The sequence below is a fragment of the Pleurodeles waltl genome, chromosome 8 (assembly GCF_031143425.1).
Source record: "Pleurodeles waltl isolate 20211129_DDA chromosome 8, aPleWal1.hap1.20221129, whole genome shotgun sequence".
Classification (NCBI taxonomy): domain Eukaryota; kingdom Metazoa; phylum Chordata; class Amphibia; order Caudata; family Salamandridae; genus Pleurodeles; species Pleurodeles waltl.
Genome location: NC_090447.1, coordinates 259,966,842 through 259,988,213, shown reverse-complemented (window position 1 = coordinate 259,988,213; position 21,372 = coordinate 259,966,842). Strand labels below are relative to the sequence as shown.

The 21,372-nt window shown below is 42.7% G+C and overlaps 1 protein-coding gene across 2 annotated transcripts in view; it reads left to right on the top strand.

Annotated features, from left to right (window-relative positions):
- Positions 1-21,372, top strand: part of RBM11 (RNA binding motif protein 11) — a 112,273-nt gene that overhangs the window by 54,341 nt on the left and 36,560 nt on the right. For both annotated transcript variants that reach the window (XM_069203124.1, XM_069203125.1), the window contains exon 3: positions 10,450-10,528. In XM_069203124.1, coding sequence (XP_069059225.1) covers positions 10,450-10,528 — 79 coding nt within the window. The remainder of the gene's footprint in view (positions 1-10,449; positions 10,529-21,372) is intronic.

Below are 21,372 nucleotides of genomic sequence, written 5' to 3'. Positions count from 1 at the left end.
AAGTGAGTACGATGGGTACAAGTCAAGCCTAGACTTGTTGGGCATGGTCATAGAGAATTTGAGAAATTATCTCCACAACCACTATGTTTGTGGCAGATGTCCTTTGCAAAAAATAGATTCTAAAGTCCAATACAAGTGCATTTGAAAAAAGTGGAGCCTCACTCCCCAGCCCCCATTGCAGCTCCCTTCACACATCAAACATCCAAATCACAAAGCCCTGCTTGCAAACCCACAGGGGGAGCTCATTAATGCGGAGTTGCATCTCTGTTCATTAATAGAGCCTAAATTAAGGAGGTTTTTAGTCAAAAGGGTCATTAGTATTTATGCCTGTTGATACAGCTACATCAGCCTATTTACTGCAGGCTCTGGCAGTAATTGCACTACCAACTGTGTCCATGTCCAAGAGTTGCGGAGTCAGAGCTCTTGAATCATGCAGTAGCAGCAATCATGTGGTATGTCTTCATATTCCTTTAAAGACTTAACACTCCAGACAAGGTGAAGGTAAGAAAGAGGAAAATGAAAGAATAAAGCTATGAACCCACCAAGATATCTCACTTAACATTGTGAGTAATATCAGCGAAGAGACAGGCACAAAGGGGGAGATGACAACCAGGACAATAGCCTATCTGTAGCCCTCCCAACTAAAAATAAACCGTAATAAGCGAGGAGTCGGGGAGCATCCGTTATCTAAACTCTAACACCTGTATGTGAGCAAACAAAGTATTAACCCAAATGTGTGCGCTAGATTGAAAAGGAGGATATTGCATTTCTCTGAAAAGCACTGGCATCCCTCTTAACATACAAACCCAGACAATCAGAATATGATATCCCCACCCACCAACACCAACTCGTACAAATCAAGGATAAATTGGATAAGAAAGCAGTGTCCATCATTCCTCCTCAGATGAGATCTCCTGTTGGTTCTTGGGCAATTTTCCTGGCCTTTCCAAGCCATTCATCTATGCCTGCCCAATGTCTGTAGTTTCTGACCACACTGCCCCTCTTGCTGCAGTGACATCTCACCTGCCGATTCAAGGTGGTTTAGGTCCAGAACTCTCTCAGCCTCTGCTATTTAGCCCATTTACTTTTCTTCATCCTTATATATGAACAGCGGCCTGAACAGGTTGCCCCTCCTGTAAATCACCTTTTTGGAATGTAAGAACCGAGTAGCAGGTCTCATTTTGTGTCTTCTGCCCAAGGTGTCAGCCAGGAGGAAGAAAAAGTGATGAATGGATGGATGGCTTTAATTGATCCCCGAATATTACTCTGGTTCACAATCCAATTCATCAGTTGTTTGTTTGTTTTTTGCCTGCCATGCCACAAAAGACAGGAATCAGCCGTTTGCAAATCAGCCTTGGTCCTGATCGAGCCTGAACGGTCAGAACTAGTCTTCTATGAACAGAAGCACAAGAAGCCCTTGACTGTTTTTGAACTACTTGGGCCTTGACAATAGAAGGTAGCTGGAGTCCTATGGCACAGTGAGCACGGGACACACATCTGGGCATACTGATTCACTTACGGCGTCATGCTGAAAAGAAAAGAAAAAATGGTGGCTGGATTGCTTCAAATATTCTTAACCACTGGTAACTACTCGGAGCCACAATCCAGTGCTTGTTTTTTGCTTCACATGCCACCTAAGACAGCATCCAGCCATATGCAAATCAGCCTTTATCCTGGTCTAATAGAAACAGTCCAGTGCAGACTGCTGGGCTTGGCTTCTTTAGGACTGCTAGGCTTCTTTAGGACTGCTAGGCTTCTTTAGGATTGGCTTGATAGGAAAAAGGCCTAGGTAATTTTGTTGGCTGCTACGGATTCATGAATGATTTCTCCGGCCAAAATGGCATCAGGATTGGTGTCTAAGATGCTCTTGCATACTTACAGTGGGCATGGTTTTGTTATAGAGACAACATGCCAAGGTCCTTGATGATGAGTTGCTTCAAATCTGTGACAGGCACTTCATCGAAGCTGTCCTGGATATAGTGAAGTTTCATTTGACACTTCTTTGTGACTCTGGATTGAGTCAGGAGGGTGTGGTGTCCAGAACATTTGGGCAAGAGACTCTACCTTCCTCTGATCAAGTTGCTTCTTCAGGAGGATCTACTTCTGCAGAATCAGAGTGGGATCCTGCATCCAGGCCACTGCACCTCCCATGTGTGAATCTTGTGTTGCGGCAACCTGTCTGTTTTGATTTTCCTTTGAAAATTGTTGATGTGATTCTAGCAGCAAATTAAGTCAGCACTTAGGTGCCACCTACCAGCATGGAGGACTACTGCTTTTTGAGTTTTACTTTCCAGTCTTACACCTGAAGAAGTATTCACAAGGTACAGAATCTGCAGTTAGAGTATCAACCACTAAGAGCACTGCAGAAGGTAAGTCCCTTGTTCTTTATTTATGTATTTATTTTTTGTAGTGCTACAAATAGGTTTTTCTTGGACAACTGGTTGAGCATTGTCAATTTATTCATGCATCATGTTACTGCCACAAGTGTGGCCCTGAAGCTCTGTTACCTTGCCCACAAAACATGCAGGTGCATGCTTGTGTGAATGAAAAGGATGTTGGTTGGTACAATCTAGATGTTTTATTTGGAGAGTACTGGAGAGGTGCTTGGAGTTTATAGTTAAAATAGCTCAACAGAATTGGCTATGAGTGTTCATGTATTCGGCAGGTGATCATCAATCAATCTGGATTAATAAATCGCAGCTAATCACCCAGTAGGATATTTAGTTAGATGTAGGTTTCAGTGGCTCATTCGAACAGCCAGGTCTTGAATACCCTATGGAACTCCAGATGCAAGGTGATGGTCCAGAGTTGTGTGGGGAGTCTCTTCCTGGTCTTTTCTGCAATGTGAGAGATGGATTGTCCTCCGCTTTTGCTTTGGTGGATGCAAAGATAATGGGCAAGTGATAGGAAGCCAAGTGAATCAGGAGTGATGCAGCATTCCGAGGAGAGCTGGACCTGGGACCAACCTCACTTAAACCCGAATAGGTTGTGTCCTGTCCTCACACAAAGGGCTGCATAACTCCCTGTTGTGAGTCTGGAGTGAGGGCAAGAAAGGCAGGACGTCTGTGCACTTCAAATGCCAGATTTGAAGTCTCCCCCACTTCAAAGGCCCAACTTTGTTTAATTACTGGACCTCTGACACCACCAACTCAGTACGCATCTATATCTGTGAATACTCTGCCAGAAAAAAGGACTGTTGTGCTGCTGAAGGACTGCCATTCTGCTGGACTCATGCTTTTCTTTTTGTTGGGCTGACTGTTGTTCCCCTGGTGGATGAGAAGGACTGGACCTGCATCACTTGAACCCAGAGTTACTCTAAGGGCAAGACAGCTGGTCTCCTCATCTGAATTCTCAAGGACATAACATAATTCCAACCACCCTGCTCCTGCACCTGGGCTCTCCCATCCATGAGTCTGTCCTCCATGTGGTCCCACCCCAGTCCTGGACCCTTGGAAGTGGACCTAGGGTGCCTGCTCCAGCAGAACTGATGCATCCTGTGCTGTGTGGTCAGAAACTAAGCATCTCTACCATTGTGTAAGCAGAACCGATGCATCGCCGCTGTTGCGTGGAACAGAACTGGTGCATCGCCTTTGGAACTGACACTGCAGCACTTTCTTTGTTGCAAGGTCCCCGCATCTCTTGCGATGACAGCCTTAATGACTATACCCTGCATCGCAGCCTTTGCACTCTTTGGACCTGATGCATTGCCTCAACATTGATGCAGCCGGAACCTGCCCCGAACTCCACTACATCACAGCACTGAATCAATCACCGTTGCTGCGTGGGGAGCATCAACGCATCTCCTCTGATGTGGTTGAGGACCAACGCAAAACTCTGTAACCAGGATCTAAGGTACTTTTGTTCAATGGCCCTAACTGGGTCCTTGTAGCCAACCCGTGCTCCATCACCGTTAGCCTGAACTTTTGACCTAGTCCGGCACAAACTGATATCCTTGCTTGTCGCTTCTTGATTCTAAGCGCTATTTTACAATTCATTAAATCTTAATCTATTTTTGTAAACAAGTGTGGATTTATTTTGTGTGGTGTTTCTGCTGTTTTACTGTATGGAGTGTTGCACAAATACTTTACACACTGGCTCTAAGTTAAGCCTGACTGTTTTGTGCCAAGGTACCAGACGGTGAGCGAAGGTTAAATTAGGGTTTGCCTGACCCTTACCCTGACATGGATTGTGGTTGATGTTTGTCTAAGGTTTACACCCCAGTCAACCAACAACCTAATTTCAGTATGTCATTCCTCTTGCTTTAAACAAGTACACAAATTTAACCCCAGAGCTGTAAAAAAAAATATATCCTTGTATAGAAGAATAACATGATCCCTAAAACGCTGCATCTATGGTCTCACACTAATTTTTTCAGAGGAGTTGATTGAGAATAGACCATCATCCCCAGCAACTTTTTACTGTAGTGACACCTGGTGGCACCGCTGGACTGTAGAGCAAGGTATTTTTTACGGTTCCCTTCCATAAAAGCTAAATCCAGTTTAGTGTATGCTAGATAGGAGTAAGAGAAGCAGGTGTAGCACTCTGAGAGTAAAACTGAAAATGAGGTATGTGCCCCCCAAAGGGGATGAGTGTTCATCTGCCTTCTTCCTCGAGCAACCAGTCTCTTCTTGAACCCTGTTAAAGTGCAAAGAATGGATGTAAGAAACAGTTAACATCGGGACAGCTTCCAAAAAATATAAGGGTTTCCGCCTACTGGTTTGTGTCGAGGATCACTTAAAGATGTAAGAATAATCTGCTAAGTGTGCTGTCATGCTTTGGAATTCCGTCATGCAAACCAAACCATTCACAAGGAATTGGGTCAATAGCTCCCTAGGTCGTAAAGACATGTATTTTGAGGTCCAAAGAAACTCCAAAGGAAATTTACTCATGGTGCCCCATCAGAAGAAAGTAGCTCTTTTGCCCTAAGCCTACCACCATGCTAATGAGCATTTTGAGTTGCAAATCTTTGTCTTTGTGAAATCATTAATCTCCAAGAGGAATTTGTCTGAATAACAAGTAAGCTGAAATGAGAATAATTGAATGGTTATCTAAGAGCTCACTCAAGACTGAAGGGTGTTGTACCCAAAAGAATAGAATAGAAGCCAGCATTGATCATTGAGGGACACTGCTTGCTTTCTAGGTGGGTTCCAGAACAGCTTCATTTCAGAGTCCTTACCAGTTGAATTGCTGTGCCCGAAGAGAACAGTGTATTAAGTCTTCCTGCAGGTCATTCATATCTTCTACCCTTCCACTTGCTGCTGGTCGCTGTAGGATCCTCCCCAGCCGGGTTCCTGCCAATGACTATGCCATACACAGACCTGTAAATCGCACTGTATTCCTCTACGTGTACCTGTGAACTCCAGCTTTCTAAACCAATCTTTTGTTCCATTCTATTCTAGCAATTACGCCACAATAATACAGAGTCCGTTTGGAGCCAAAAAGATTCTGTCTTAAAACATACAAGCCACTACATCTCCCCCTCTCTTAAATGAAAAATGAAAATGTTTATAAAATCAGTAGACTTACATTTACATATAAAGATGTACACCTATATCTCTTCAATCAGTCTTCTTGGCGCTTTGATCATACTACCCAATTTGGTTACTGAAAGCTGTAAGTTGTCATCTTCAGTGTCAGAGATTGCCAATGATACTATAGAGGTATCAGTAGTCACTGAGTGTTCATGGTCAGTCTTTCTTTCACCATTTCAAGTTGAAGACTGATGAAAGTAAGGCTTAAAGTGGGAAGAGTCTCTGGTAACAGACGTCCTCGGGAGCTGAGTAGTACCCATTTGTCCCTTGGTAGACAGCACTTGAAAAGGTTCAGCATCATAGGAGGCATCAGATTTTCTCTTACAAATCGGTTGGGGGAACACCACATCTCCTTTGCTAAACAAGATGTTATTTGCATGTTGCCTCTTGTCTGCATATGCTTTCATTTTCTGCTTTTTAACCAAGTCCTTTGTACGAATCATGTTTTCACTGTTACCTCTCTGGTACTCCATTGCAGTAACTTTGTTGTTATTGCTCTTCCGAACATCAGGCTAGCAGGACTTTGACCTGTGGTTGAGTGGGGTGTTGAATGATCATCTCTTAGAGAAGAGTTTAGTACTGTTTTCAAACTGAGCTTCTCAAGAGTTGCATGCTGAACTGCTTTCTTTAACGTACCCGTAAAACTCGCATCAAGTCCATTGGCCATAAAGTATTACTTTTTGATGCTTTATGTTCAGATGCTTCAGAAACTTTTTGAACCCTTTACTGTTAAAGGGTAGGCCATTATCCAATTTCACATGGCTGGAATGATCCATGTTGCCAAGATGCTATCAACCTTTTCAATTACTTGTTCATGTGTCGTAGACAAGACATCTTTAACCAACAGGAAATGTGAATAACCATCTGCAGTAACCAGTAGGTGATGTCCATTATTAAGTGGACCTAAAAAGTCAATGGATATTCTCTTCCATGCATGTTCAGGGGGTTCTGATAGGTTGAGAGTATGTTGAGTAACATTGGTAGAAAGGCAGTTGTATATATGACATGCCTTGAGTGCCTTTTCAGTTCGTTCATCTAAGTATGGAAACCAAACTGTCTCGCAGATCTCTTTTTGTGGCAACGATACCACAATGTACTTCATGGGCTACTTCAATTACTTTCTGTCACAGGCTCTCTGAAATCAGGATTCTTCACCCTTTCAGTATAACTCTTTCCTGAGTTATGGACAACTCATCTTTGACATATTTGTATTTTTGATATTCACCATCATTTGTGGGAGTTGAAGCGTGTTCGCTCCATGACTGATGTGTAATTATATCTTTTAACTGCAAGATGTTGCTGTCATGGCTCATGGCAATGATGATTTGGGCGAACGAGAAATCAGCTGGTGTACTTGACTTGACAATGAAATTAATGTAGACTTCCGCCATTTTGGATTGAATAAGTGTCCTTGTATAGGCAGTATTGAATAGTAGTCAGCAGGATTCTGATCTTTCCTGGATGATGCACTGTTGTATAATTGTACTCCTGCAATCGTAGCCCACACCATTCAATGCAAGATGGCACCTTGGCTTTTGTTTTTCCATAAATGGTCAATAAAGTTTGATGATCAGTTATCAGTGTAAAAGGCTTTCCATACAGGAATAAATGAAAATGTTCACAAGCCCATACCACAGCCAAATTTTCTTCGGGAGTAAGCACATTCTGTTTGGGACAAACTTCTGCTCGCATAGGCCACAATATGCCATTAAGCATTTGGGTGTCCACTATGCCGTGCAAGGATTGCGCATAGCCTGATTGGGCTAGCATCGACTGAAGCTCTGGATTGAAGCATAACATTTCAGTAGCATTTTCAATGGTATGTTTGATTCTCTTTAAGCTTCTCTCACATTTTTGTGACCTTTTGAAAGGGAACATTTTTCTTCATCCTTTCTCATAAAGGGGAACTTGCAGTAGCAAAGTCTTATATGTATCTTGAATGGTTATTGGCTATGCTAAGGAAAGAATGCACCATTGCAAAATCTTGTCGGGGATCAGACAGAGCTTGTATTTTTACAGGATCAGGTGTCATATCCCCATTGGAAAAGATACGGCCAAAGAATCTTAGTTTTGTCTTGTTGAACTCACTCTTGTCTGAATTCAGAGTCGATCCTGCATCACTGAGTAAATGACATACTTGTGTGAGAGCTCTATCGTGCTCCTTCGGTGTAGCTCTGAAAACGAATATGTCATCGCTATAATTGAATGCATTTAAAATAGATGGTATGATATGTCAAATTACATCTTGAAAACATTATGCATCCGAAGATACACCAAAACTAAATCTTTTGTACAAAAACAAATCAACATGTGTAGAAAATGTTGTAATGTACCTGCAACTTTCTTAAAGTTTCAACCGGTGATAGCCTATATTTAAATCAAGGCAAGAAAATATTTTTGCACCATTCAGTTGCATTATCATGTCAGCAATGTGTGGACATGGATGTCATTCTTGTTCAGTTGCCTTGTTTGCCTGATGCATGTCAACGCAGATGCGTAAAGCTCTTTCACTGTCCTTTTTGGGCACTACCACTGTGGGAGAAACCCAAGGTGTTGGACCAGTGGAATGCTCAATAATATCATACTTAACTAATGATTCAAGTTCTTTTTCAACAGATTCTTGCAAATGCAATTTGTCTGCCTCCGAGCAATAGGACTGTCTGGCATTCTCATTAAAATACAGTTTACTTTGATAGTCTTAAGATTTCCTAAACCAACAAAGGGAATTAACTTACTATTTTATGATTCACATTCCTTTTGTAATTCGCAGAAATCAGTCCCAAATTAGCAGCTGTGTTGAAACTGATTGAACAGGCACTTGATTCCATACTTTGAAACGCATGGATTGGTGCTTGTTTCTTTGTTTTTCTTATGCTTCTCTGTTGCTACAGTCTTGCTCCAGACTAAGTTTCCCTCAGCATTCATTGTCTTAATAAATCTGACAAGCATCAATCAATAACTCTGATGCACAGCTTCTTCATCGTTAAATTCATTGTACTTAGTGTTTGTTAAGTGTATTCAGTCTTTGCGCAAATTCATCAATAGTTTGACCAACTCTTTAATGTTCTTGTCTGAAAATGTATCATTTGTAAATCCCATTTTGCACCAGATTGAACTGGAGCTTCAAAGCATTTTTAATCTGCTGGTATGTGATTTCTTCATTAGTTCTCAGCATTTTCTTTGACTTCTTTCACACCATCACTAACATGATTTTTGAGATACTTGATCATCTTTCTGTTATCAGTCTCTTCAAGTGCATCAGTGAAATCTTCAAATGTGTCTATCCACGTAGTCCAGCTATCACCAATATTTTCTTTTTGATGGCATTGAAAGCTGATGGTTTTAGAAAGGTAACAGCATTGTACACTAGTGTGGACCTTACTGATGTATAGAGTGTTTACTGACTCTGTTTGGTGATCGTGTTTATGCAAACGTTCTCCAAAGTCTTTTGACGTGTGAGCCTCAGGATCATCTTTAACATTAATTGGAATGTCATCTTCTCTCTCAGCTGCCATCATCACATTACACAAAACCAACAGCTGCCTTTGAGTCTTTTATTTCTTTGAAGACCTATGAAGTTGTTTTGAACTCCACTCAGCAGTTGGTGAGCAGCTGCTTCAGGTATTGACAGCTCTATAAGCACAATCTTTAGCACCTCTCCTTGAACCACTCTGTTAAACGTTGTGACACAATGGTTCTTTTTAGCAGGCTCGTAAGTAATCTATTTCTTACATTTTATAGGTCAGTTTGCATTTTCTGATACCTGGTTGATCTCTGTCAATGTATTTTGTAAACCTGGTAGTATCCACCTTCAGCATTAATGCTCCGTGCTCTGTATATCTTTATTTGACGTGGCAGCACAGTACCTTTCAATATGATCTTGATCATATTTTGTTGACCAATGATATGTAGGCGTCAGTGAAGCTTTCTTTGTATTCAAACACTTCACATCGGCTGGAGATGCGCTTTGACTCCACATACACCAACTGTTGATTCATAACTTCAGTGAAGGCACACGTGGCATGCACATGCACTTTGCTTGGACGACAGCAATCTGTTGAGGAGAGCACTGTTCTTCTTTGGGTTACTTATCCCCTATCTTATCACCAATTGTAGCATCCCCCCAGCCTGGTACCTGCCAATGTGTATGCCACACACGGAGCTGTAAATCACATGTCTTTATTTCTCTGCGAATACCTGTGAACTCCAACATTCTAAACCAAGCTTTTCATTACATTCTATTCTGGCGATTACATCACTCTAATACAGAGTCCGTTTGGAGCCAAAAAGGTTGCATCCTAAAACATGCAAGACACTACAGTTACCACTCAACAAACAGCATCCACCACTTTCAACAAAGTGAGCTGGAAAAATGAAAACAGTTCCCAAACAAATCAATGAGCACACATATTTTTTATGTTTGTGAATATTTGGAAAAAACACTAGATGGATTCACCAGATAAAAAAAAAAAAAAGCTTACCAAAGATTTTGTCCTCAGTATGTCAAGTTCAGTGGCAGTCTGTGCAGTTGTTTCTAGGGTACTGTTCAGGAAAACTGTCCTGGCAATTTGAGTGGGTAACTAAAATTGTGAGACCCACATAACGTTTACTCTACATCAAACATTCCCTGATGAAACTTCCACTCAAGCAGGTAAATATATTTGGGGAAATTTATTGCTGATTCTTCAAAAGGCCAAAGGTTTGATTAACTAATCAGGCAAACTATGGACAGTGTTTCCACCTCCTATTTTGTATGATATATGGACTGTTTACATGTTGGGCGGCAGCGAGTGTTTTTAAATGCCATTTTGTGATTCATGTTAGTACTCTTTCTCATCATTATAGTAGAATACTTTACATAATCAAAAATGAAAAGTGAAGACTGGCTCTAACAATATTTGTTTCTTTTTGTTTGCAGGAAGCTCCCACTTGACAGAGCTGAATAGCCATTACCAGGGCAGAGGGAATAGTACAAGTCAAGACCCTTCTATCTACAGGTATGTGTTAGTGAAGACGCAATCATTTTTACACAATTCAGCAAAAACTAATTGTAGGAACCAAACTATCAAATTACCACCCAAAAAAGTTCTAATGACTTTACTTTACAATTGAATAACACTTGTTAGGGTTTTTTTTCATATTGATTGCATTCTGGTCACTCATTCATAGATATTTCACATATACAAACATAAGTATTTAATATCGACAGATTTGAAACTATCACATATTTGAGGACTGAAAATAACTGTGGAAAGGGATGATGTGCAGTTAGCGATAAGTTTTGATATTTTAGTTCTGTATGGGCTCCTAAGTTAAGTTCACTTTTCTAGTAGGTAGGTTGACAGAGAAGACAGCTACTTGTGCAAATTTGATTTTTCAACCATGCATCAAAAAGAGCTCACTGTGAGGGTGAAGCAGATAACATTTTTAGGAGGTAGTTGGGGAGAAAATCAGACTGATCATAACCTGCCTCCACATTTCCTCTTTCTATAACTTGCATTCTGATGACCATTGTGTCTAAGAATGAGTGTCCTGGTAAAGTATTTGTGGGTGAACTCCTGGAGTCCTGCAAGCATTTTTAGTTTTTTCAGCACTGCTTATTTCTCAAAAGACTGAATTAAACACCGAACGAGCTTACAATATGTTTTCATGGCTGGGTCCTGTAAAAACTGGGTCCTCAAAAAACTGCCTTATTACTTACTTGCGTTTGATTACCCCAGACTGGCATAGTACTGCACCATCTGCAGCTCCCTTAAGAATTGGCTCCAGCAAATAAGACACCTTTTCATATTTACAATGTGATTCTGAACTCCATAACTTTGAAAAGGGAGACCTGTGTAAGGACATGGGGCATCTAGTCCTGTACTCCTGTAAGCAAACACTAGTTGTCTGAAGAAACAAAACTAAAACACCTTGCATATTTTTGCTATGTGACTGTCTCTGCAGGGTATTTGTGTCCTAAGGACGTAGCTTCAGGTGAAAGTGGGGGGTGTTTGGGGTGTGACATCTCCCCAACCATGTTTGCCTTGGTAGTTGGGTCCAAAGACCCTGAGTCAAATCTGCTATGTCTCTGTCGACTTTTCTTCCCATCCTCATTTCACGAAGAGATTTTAACATGTTGAATTTTTGGATGAGGGACTCAAATATATTTTGGTTTGCCAAAAAAGTACCAAATCTGCACCCATTGTAGAACTCCTTGAATAGATCCAATTTACTACTTTTTAAGATATACCAACATTGGCAGTAGTGGGCTTGGAAAATAAAGACAGTCTAAGGTTCCTAGGCATATTACTAGTAATCAAGCACCCAAAATGTGATGGGACGATTGATTGAAAATAGTCAAACCATTGATAATCTCTGTGTATATCATTCCAAACCATTGTTTTTTTGCTCACAGTACTGCTCTAGATAAAGAGCCTGATGTAGGATTTAGCAGATGGGATAAAAGCAAACAGGTTGGTGGAGGAATTTGTTGCCTTTGCTCCGCCCACAAAATTTACAGATGTACGTCAACCCAGTAGAAATCTCAGTACATTCAGTTCCGATCAATGTAGGAAACATTTGATGGAAAGTTCCGCGAAACATGACATCTGGCTGTAAAATTTTTCCAAAACTTTTTATTTTTCAAAAACAAACTCTTAAAGGTGTAGTTTGTTTTTAAACCCTTGGGTGCCCCAGACAAGCTGGTCTCGTCCAGACACACGGTGCTTGTGTGCCCTGGATGAGACCAGCTCATCCTGCTATGGGCCCCCAGGGGGAGCGCTAGCGCTCCCCCAGATGGTGGAGCACCCCCTCCCCTGGGCAGAGATGGAAGGGGAATCGCTTCTGCTTACATCCCGCCCCCCCATGGCGTCTAATGACATCAGCGAGCTTTTATTTTTTGTTTTTTTCATTTTTGTATGTTTGGGGAGCGACCCCTTGGGCAAGGGTCACTTGGGGGACGAGGAATTATAATTAGGCCATTTCTGCCCCCCGCCTACCCCGCCCCCCAAGGGCAGATCGGCCATGCGATCTGACCCCAGGAGGGGCAGAAACCACTAGACACCAGGGATTATTTTTCCGTACTTGCACATAAGTGGAGCGGCCCCTTGGGCAAGGGCCGCTACCCAGGGGGTGTAATGATTATTAGGCCGATCTGCCCCGGGGGCGGGGCAGAAAACCACTAGACACCAGGGATAATTTTTTTTGGTTTACTTTTCTGTTTTTGTGTTTGGGGAGCGACCCCTTAGGCAAGGGTCGCTCCCGGGGGGGGGGGGGAGGGGCACATTATTATTAGGCCATTTCCTCTAGACACCATGGATTGGTGTGTGTGTGTTTTGTTTGGAGGGGGCAGCCCCTTGGGCAAGGGTCACTCCCCATGGGGGCACATTACTGTTGGCCATAACTGCCTCCCTTGGCTGCAGATTGGCCTATTTTTGGAAGGCCCATCTGCCCCCAAGGGGAGCAGAGAGCCCACCAGAGACCAGGGAAGATTTTTTTTTTTTTAAGTAAAAGGTTGGAGGTATGGCCATACCACCCCCCCCCTCAAATAAATGGGGCCAAAGTAGTTCTGCCCAAATAGTGGGGTGGTGGCTACCAACCAGTATGGGCCTGGTTATGCCCCTACCCGAACTGAAGGGGCTAACAGTCTTACAGCTTTCCCTAGCACACTAAAACATCTTATCCCATGGCAAGCAAGAGGACATTTGATTATGTTTGGTTTTTGTTTTACATTTGGGTCATGAGAGCTTGGTAACTCTCAAAATCGTCCCACATGGAATGGTGAGGGCTGCACTTTTGTTTACTTTAGGACGCTGCCAAGTAGAAAAATCCACAAGACTTAGACACATCTGAAAACTAAACATCTAGTTGATTCCAGGGTAGTGTGCTTCACATGCACCCCGCACCATTTCCTTACCCACAATGCCCTGCAAATCTGCAACTTTGCTGGAAAGCACACATTTTTCCCACACATTTTTCCCACATTTTTGTGATGGAACCTTCCGGAATCAGCAGGAATCCACAAAATTCCTACCATCCAGCATTGTCTCATCTATACTGATAACATTTCTGCTGCACTTGTCAGCCTAAAAATGTTTTTTTTCAAACTGCCCTTTTGGGCCCACTTTGGTTCCCCCTCAATTTCGACGTGTTTTTGGTTATTCCCTTTCGCAAACATTTGGCCCACCTACACAAGTGAGGTATCGTTTTTATCGGGAGACCTGGGGGAACGCTAGGTGGAAGGAAATTTGTGACTCCTCTCACATTCCAGAACTCTCTGTCACCGAAATGTGAGGAAAAAGTGTTTTTTTTTTTAGCCAAATTTTGAGGTTTGCAAGGGATTCTGGGTAACAGAACCTGGTGAGAGCCCCACAAGTCACCCAGTCTTGGATTCCCCTAGGTCTCTAGTTTAAAAAAATGCATGGGTTTGGTAGTTTCCCTAGGTGCTGGCTGAGTTAGAGGCCAAAATCCACAGGTAGGCACCTATGTTTTCTTTGAGAAAATGTGATGTGTCCACTTTGTGTTATTGCCCCTTGTCTTTCTCTAAATTGTTTCCTTCCAAATATAAGACAGTGTGTAAAAAAGATATCTATTTGAGAATGCTCTGTAATTCACATGCTAGTATGGGCACCCCAGAATTCAGAGATGTGCAAATAACCACTGCTCCTCAACACCTTATCTTGTGCCCATTTTGGAAATACAAATGTTTTCTTAATACCTATTTTTCACTCTTAATATTTCAGAAAATGAATTGCTGTATACCCGGTACAGAATGAAAATCCACTGCAAGGTGCAGCTCATTTATTGGCTCTGGGCACCTAGGGTTCTTGATAAACCTATAAGTCCTATATGTCCCCACAACCAAGAGAGTCCAGCAGACGTAACAGTATATTTCTTTAAAAAATCTGACATTGCAGGAGAAAGTTACAGAGTAAAACGTAGAGAAAAATGGCTGTTGTTTTCACCTCAATTTCAATATTTTTTTATTTCAGTTGTTATTTTCTGTAGGAAACCCTTGTAGGATCTACACGAATTACCCATTGCTGAATTCAGAATTTTGTCTACTTTTACGAAATGTTTAGGTTTCTGGGATATCCAGCATTGGTTTCACACCAATTTCTGTCACTGACTGGAAGGAGGCTGAAAGCACAAAAAATCATAAGAATGGGGTATGTCCCAGTAAAATGCCGAAATTGTGTTGAAAAATTGGGTTTTCTGATTCACGTCTGCCTGTTCCTGAAAGCTGGGAAGCTGGGGAAATTTCAGCACTGCAAACCCTTTGTTGATGCCAATTTCAGGGAAAAAACCACAAGCCTTCTTCTGCAGCCCTTTTTTCCCATTTGTTTTAAAACAACGAAAGCTTCATTGTATTTTGGCTAATTTCTTGGTTTCCTTCAGGGGAACCCACAAAGTCTGGGTACCTCTAGAATCTCTAGGATGTTCGATAAGGGTTCATTTTTCTTTTTTCGCCGTCCCTCACTGCCAGGATATATCTGGCCATGAGGGACAGCAAATAAAAAAGCCATATGACCATCCCTACATATTAGAGTGGACTGTCAGCTGGCATACTTCAAATGGCCCCTATTCTGTTTGGCAATTTGAGGAAGATTTACATTGATGAAGTACATTTTACACTGTCATCATAGAGCTTATGGCCCCTCCCCCACTCAAAATTTAGCAGACAGACTTTGAGTTTGTCAGACAGGCTGCTCCAACGCCATTACAATGGACTACCGGTCTGCTGAACTCTAAATTAGCCCCAGAGGTCCACCTAATGCAAATCAGTACTTACCCTACTGCTCGTGGGAAATGCTGTCTCAAACATTGGTCATCTCACACATTCATCCTGCATGCCATTGCTTTTTTAGTTGGGAAATTTGAGATTCACACCCCTTGATTCTCATTGACCTACTACCCTGCCTCCCCTAATGTGGGACTGCATCCTTTTGAGATTATACTGCATAGATGAAAGTTATTTCTATTGGCGCACCACACAAACTGTTCACTTCAGATCCTTTTTTGTACTGTTTGCAATTTAGGATTCCAGATAAGGGTGTGTAGTTGCAATATTTATTTTCTATTTGAAAGTTAGAAGTGAAATGATTTTGATGAGGGAGTAAAAGTGCAATTTTCAATGAGTATTGTTAAACGAGTAAAAAATTAAAATAGTACTAGTTTTGAACCATGTGTATTGTTTGAATTAACCAATACTTTTCTTGTTGATAGACATTCATATACATCTAATGATGAGTGTGTAACTTAAACCACCTTTATCCCTGCCCTTCCTTTGTTCATGCTACAGCTTTAGTTGCTGATTAGTACACTCTATCTGGATAGATTTATTTGTAATTTTTGCCATTACTCCGTATGTTAGTTTTTAGGAGTACTTCAATTACAAGAAGTAAAACAGGATAGCATGCTGCTTCTCTGCTGGGTTTCTACAAGGAATATCTTCTAGTACAAATTAAAAACATTGAAACCAGTAACAACAAAAGGTTAGCTGTGCTATGATGACCATCTTCCCAGCTTTTAGGAACAAGCAGCGTTAGAAAAAGATAAATGTCTTTACCAGAGTTTTTGCATTTTTCTAAATCTTGTTCCTATTTTTTGTGGTTTTTCGCATTGTGGTGTTAAACCAATGGATGAACCTGTTTAACTATGCATGTCTGAAAAGTAGAAAACACTTACAGTTCAGCAAGGGTTAGCTTGTGCAGATTGCTCATGGATTTATATATATCCGCCACTTTAGGAAGAGTGTGGTGGTGCCTACTGGCCCCACTATTGTAAAGATTCTTTAATGTAGTGCCCAGAATCCATGCTGTGAGATATATATAGTTTCAGGGTGATCTGTCAAGTGGAAGGGGGGAGCGGTTAGTTGAAGGGGGGGAGGGAGTCCAAAAACACTTTTTCCCAATGCATTTTTCCATAGTGATTTTGAACAGGAATAGCAGCAGAACCACTGGGCGGGTTTACACTAAATTTGACAGCAAGGTAGCTCTTAGTCCAGAAGGTTCCTCGTTTGTTATTTGGTGTAAATCTGTTCTGTAGTTTTTGAGAAAAAAAACAATTATATATAGAGAGATGTGAAGGCTCCACAAACCCTCCCGATCTTGTGCTATGATCTGATTGGCTGCCAACACGACAACAAGGAAGCGTTGGCAGCCATCTTGGACTCCTCTTCAGCCGAGATGATAGAAAAAGAAAGAAAAGGGACAGGGTAGGGACACTCTGACCCCTTAGCTCTGGTGCTGGGGTCCCAAAGTGAGCCGCCTTCCCCAAGCAAAAAAGCATTTTATTTGTAAAAAAAAATATTTGCCCCGAGTCGCAGCAGATCTGCCGATTTGGTAAAAATGTTTTTAAAAAAAGAAAAAAAAAAGCATGGCCTCCCGCGCTTGTTTTGTAAACAGACCCTGGGTGGGCCAGGTTCAGAGGGCATTGAAAAAGGAGGGGGGCACATGTGGCCCCCCTCCTAGGGCTTAGATTAGCCCCAGGGACTACCACTTCCCCGTGGCTACTGTATAGTAATGTGTGTGTGTGTGTTGGGGAAAAGGGGGGGCAGGTCCACTTCCCTGGGGCAAAGTGTTAATATAAAATGGGGGAGGTCTGTATGGCCGCCTCCAAATCCCCGAGGACCGCAACCCCCCTTGGCTAAATATGGATTAATGCAGGGGGCCCACATGGCCCCACTGCAGCCCCGGGGAGCACTACCTCGCTGAGGCTAAATCAATCATTACACGGGGGCTGCGTGGCCACCCTTGAGGAGCCAATAATGGCCCTGGGGACCTGCCACCACCTCAAGGCCACTCCTAGGGCATAGTTGTTTGTTGTGACTTGGCAGTAACTTTGACACCTCCCGCCAAGTTACAGAAAACACTTTGGTTCCAGCAAGCGAGAGCTGTCAAACAGTTCTCACTTGCTGGAAGCGGAGGTTTCCTCTGTTTTCCTGCCCACAAAGATGCAGGCAGGGAAAAGGAGGAAACTATTTCTTTTGCAGACAGGGAGCTGCATGTTTAGCAGCTCCCTGTCTGAAAAAGCAGTACTGGCCCCCGCAGGAGGCGGGGAGCCGGGTGGCACCATAGGGGCCTTCAGGTGGTCCCCAACGGTGGTGATTGGAGGGCACCCAGGTGACATGGCCAGGCCCCGGGAATGGGGTCCCCAGTGCTGAAATTGGCCAGTGGAGGGAAGACACCCAGACCTCCCCTTCCACCTCCCAAAAAAGTAATGAAAGATTAGGGCTTGGGGACCCCAGGGCTAAAACCAGCCAGTGGGGGGAAGCTGCGTGGCCCCATTCCCCCCAAAAAAGAATAAAGGGCTAAGCCTCAGGAATTGGGTCCCCGGGGCTGAAATCGGCCGGGGGAGGGAAGCCGCGTGGCCCCCATCCACCACAATGAACATTAACCCAATGTGGTAGCACTTACTACCTAACCAGTAGAAAGTGCTCCAGTTGGGTAGACATTTGTGCAAAGCTGTGGATAAACAAGCAGATGAGCTTCCGTTCTGGCCATGATGCTCATTTCACAGAAATTAAACCTCAACAGGAAGCACTTACAAATATAAATACAGCAGGTATCTCAATTAAAGCTCCACTTATGGAAAGGACAAATGATCTAAACTCCTGGGCTTGGCAAAGGCAAAGCATGTGTGCTTACTCAGCATTTCCAAACTGAAAAACGATCTAAAATCCTTTGTGGAGGTGAACGCATCTTTCCTCTATTGGAGAGAAATCAGACACTCTCACACCCACATAGACCTTCTCACATCCACACTCACAGGCACTCTCACACCCAGAGACACCTTCTCACACCTGTTCTCACACGCAGAGTGACAGGCCCTGTGGCCAACTCCTGCTGCCCATGGCAATGCCCAGTGTGGGGTTGGGTGGCTAGCGTGGTTGGTAGCAGGGACTGACTGCAGGCAAGGACCTGTGGGTTCTGCCCGCAGTGCACGGCAGTGGTTGGATTACTGTATAGTAATGAAAATTAATTTATTTTTAAAAAAACGTAGAAATTCACTGGAAAAAAATAAAAGGTATAGGGACGCTATAGTTAGGAAATGGAATTTAAAAAAACGCATAGAAATTCAGTTAAAAAACCAAAGGTTACAGAGACATTATAGTTAGGTTCTGAATTTACTCGCACAATTCCATAGAAATTCAGCAGTTATAGTTAGTTATTTCAAGAAACTATAACTCGCGGCCTAAGGTAACTAACTCGTGCCCTCACCATGCACTGTTAATTAGCTCAGATATTACTGCAGTCATGACAACTTCTATAACATCAATGAAACATTAGAAGTAAAATTATTGAAGAAAAGCCTGTGCATGGTGGGGCTCGAGTTATATTTACCTGTTGTTTTAAGTGAATATATATATATATATATATATATATATATATGTGTGTGAGTGTTGGCATGGTGCCATATTAATTGAGAGTGTATGCTTGAACAGTCAAGTAGAATCCATTGTGAATGCCCCCAGTGCAACATAGCACAAAATGGAACTTGTTGTGTAGTATCCTCAGACAAAGAAGTGTATTGCTGACATTCCTAGGCTGGAAGGAACAGCCATAATCTCATGTGTGGGAGTATGGAGGCAGGGCTGTTTAGGAAATGGAGCAGTAACCAGTTGGGGACAGTTCTGCCAGAGAGGTCTCTCTTCGAGCACTGCCATGAGGACTTATAGTGGGTAGGTGGAGGTGCTCATTATTTTCAGGTGTAAATCGAATCTTTGAGGCAGAGCCTTCCCTTTTGTTGTCTCCCAAAAGAGCTGTTGACACCCATACATAAAGCTTCACACTTGGTTTGCTGCTATTGGGGGTGCTTCAGTTGGAGACACTCCGTTGAGCAACCTGATGGGGAGAGGCACACTGTAGACAAAGACAATTACTTCTCTATACACTTTAAAGTCACAAAGAGGAGGACTGCCCCAAACCACATTTTGGCCTTTGCCAGTGACATCCACATTCACGATCTGCAAAATAACCAATAAAGTGTGAACCAAACCTTGCCACTGGGTTCCTCTGGCTTTGTGACCTAAGGAGGTGTACTCTGCAGAGTACTTGAAGAAATCCTGAGACCTAGGGCATGAGTCTTACACAGTCTGCTTTCCAGAGGTTAGGGGCAACACCTGAAGCCTGTAAGATTGCTGTGAGGAGCTGGGTATCTGCCTGTGACCACTGGAGCTGCTGGCCTACAGAGAGAGGGGAAGGATTGCCTGTCCACTGCAGAGACAACCGACAGGAAGAAACCCAGACGCTGTGACCAAGAGCACTGGGACAGTTGCAGAGATCACAAACTGCTAAGTGTAGTGTAATCGATGCCAACCTGAGTTTGGAGGCAATTGCCTGGGCTTCCAAAACCTACGCTCAGATCACTGATTCATCCTGCAAGTTGTGCAATTGCTATTGTGATGATCCACCTGAGTGATATGAAGCTCCAAGCGACCATGACCTGGGGTTCCCTGCAGTTTGAGAAAATTAACTTACCCATCTACATGCCTTAATGTATGTATTTAGTATGAAAATGCTTAAGCTGTTGTGTGTCATAACGTGCTGTTGCATTTTATTATTTGCTATGTCATTTTGATATCAGTTTGAAGACTACTAAAATCATAGGGGCTTATTTACAAGCCCTGTGCGCCCCCAGAACATAATTTTTAATGATGGTCCAGTGGAACACACACTGCAAAGCCATATCTACAAGGCCACGTAAAGCCACCCGGCGTCGCATTTCATGGCCCTGTAGCTGTGGAGTGAGGCAATGTAGAGCAAGTCTCTGAGTTGCCTTAAACTGCGATAGAGAGGCATGCCATAGGCTTTACAGAGAGTTTCCCTACGCATCACCGATAGCATTCAACACATTTCCCGATTTACAATATGCTGTCAAACTGGGAATGTGTCAAAAGCCTACAGCTTCCCCGGGGAGTTATAAGGGAGGAGCAACGAGGAGAAGTAACATTATTTCTCTTCAAGTTTCCTCTTTCTATGTGTGCTGCATTCTGCAGCACACATAGTACAAATAAATAACCTCTATTGATTTGTTTTTTTGCAGGAAGGTGCCCCTTCCTGCACAAAAACAATAATTTCTACAATGTAGACACCCTTGCACCATGGTGCAAGGGGGCCTGCTTTGGTGCATGGCTGCCAATTGTGTACCAGTGCTGTGGAAGAGGACAGGAATGTACTGTATCTTATAGATACAGTGCATTCCTGCCCTTTCCTTTTGACCCAGGGCAGCACAGCAAGAAGACTTGCAGCACTGCCCTGTGCCAAAACATTGTAAATGAGATCCCATGTAGTCTTGTACTTTTACATACATTTTAAGTGTGCTGTGGGCATATAACACCATATTGTATATTGCACTTTTACTGAACTTTTATTAAAGCTTAAGTTCATTCTGAGGGTGGCACAATGAAGCAAGGCTATTAAAAACTACTGAAGTCAACTCCTCTACTTACTTGCATCACCCTGCTGAGGACTTCCACAAGAAGACCCTGGTACCTTGTCTTTAGTCGTTATTATTGAGTTTCTGTTTTATCACTTGAACTCCCGTTTATTCCTTTGCATTGAGAGAAAATGCGTAAAAAGTGTAAAAATTGTAAATTTTATCATTACATGCTCCAGTTGATCAAAGGTGTGAGAAAACAGGGCTGATTGCAGAGGCCCCCTAACTTTTTGCCCCCATTTTCCACTTTTTGCTGGTGTTTTCCTGACTCTGAGGGTGCCCTGGGTACTGCTGACCAGTCCCAGGGCCTGTGCTCAGTGTAAAATGGATATGCAAATTAGGCTAATTATAATTGGCTAAGTTAACCTACCTATAAGTCCCTAGTGAATGGTAGGGCATGTAGGTTTAGGGACCACAGCAT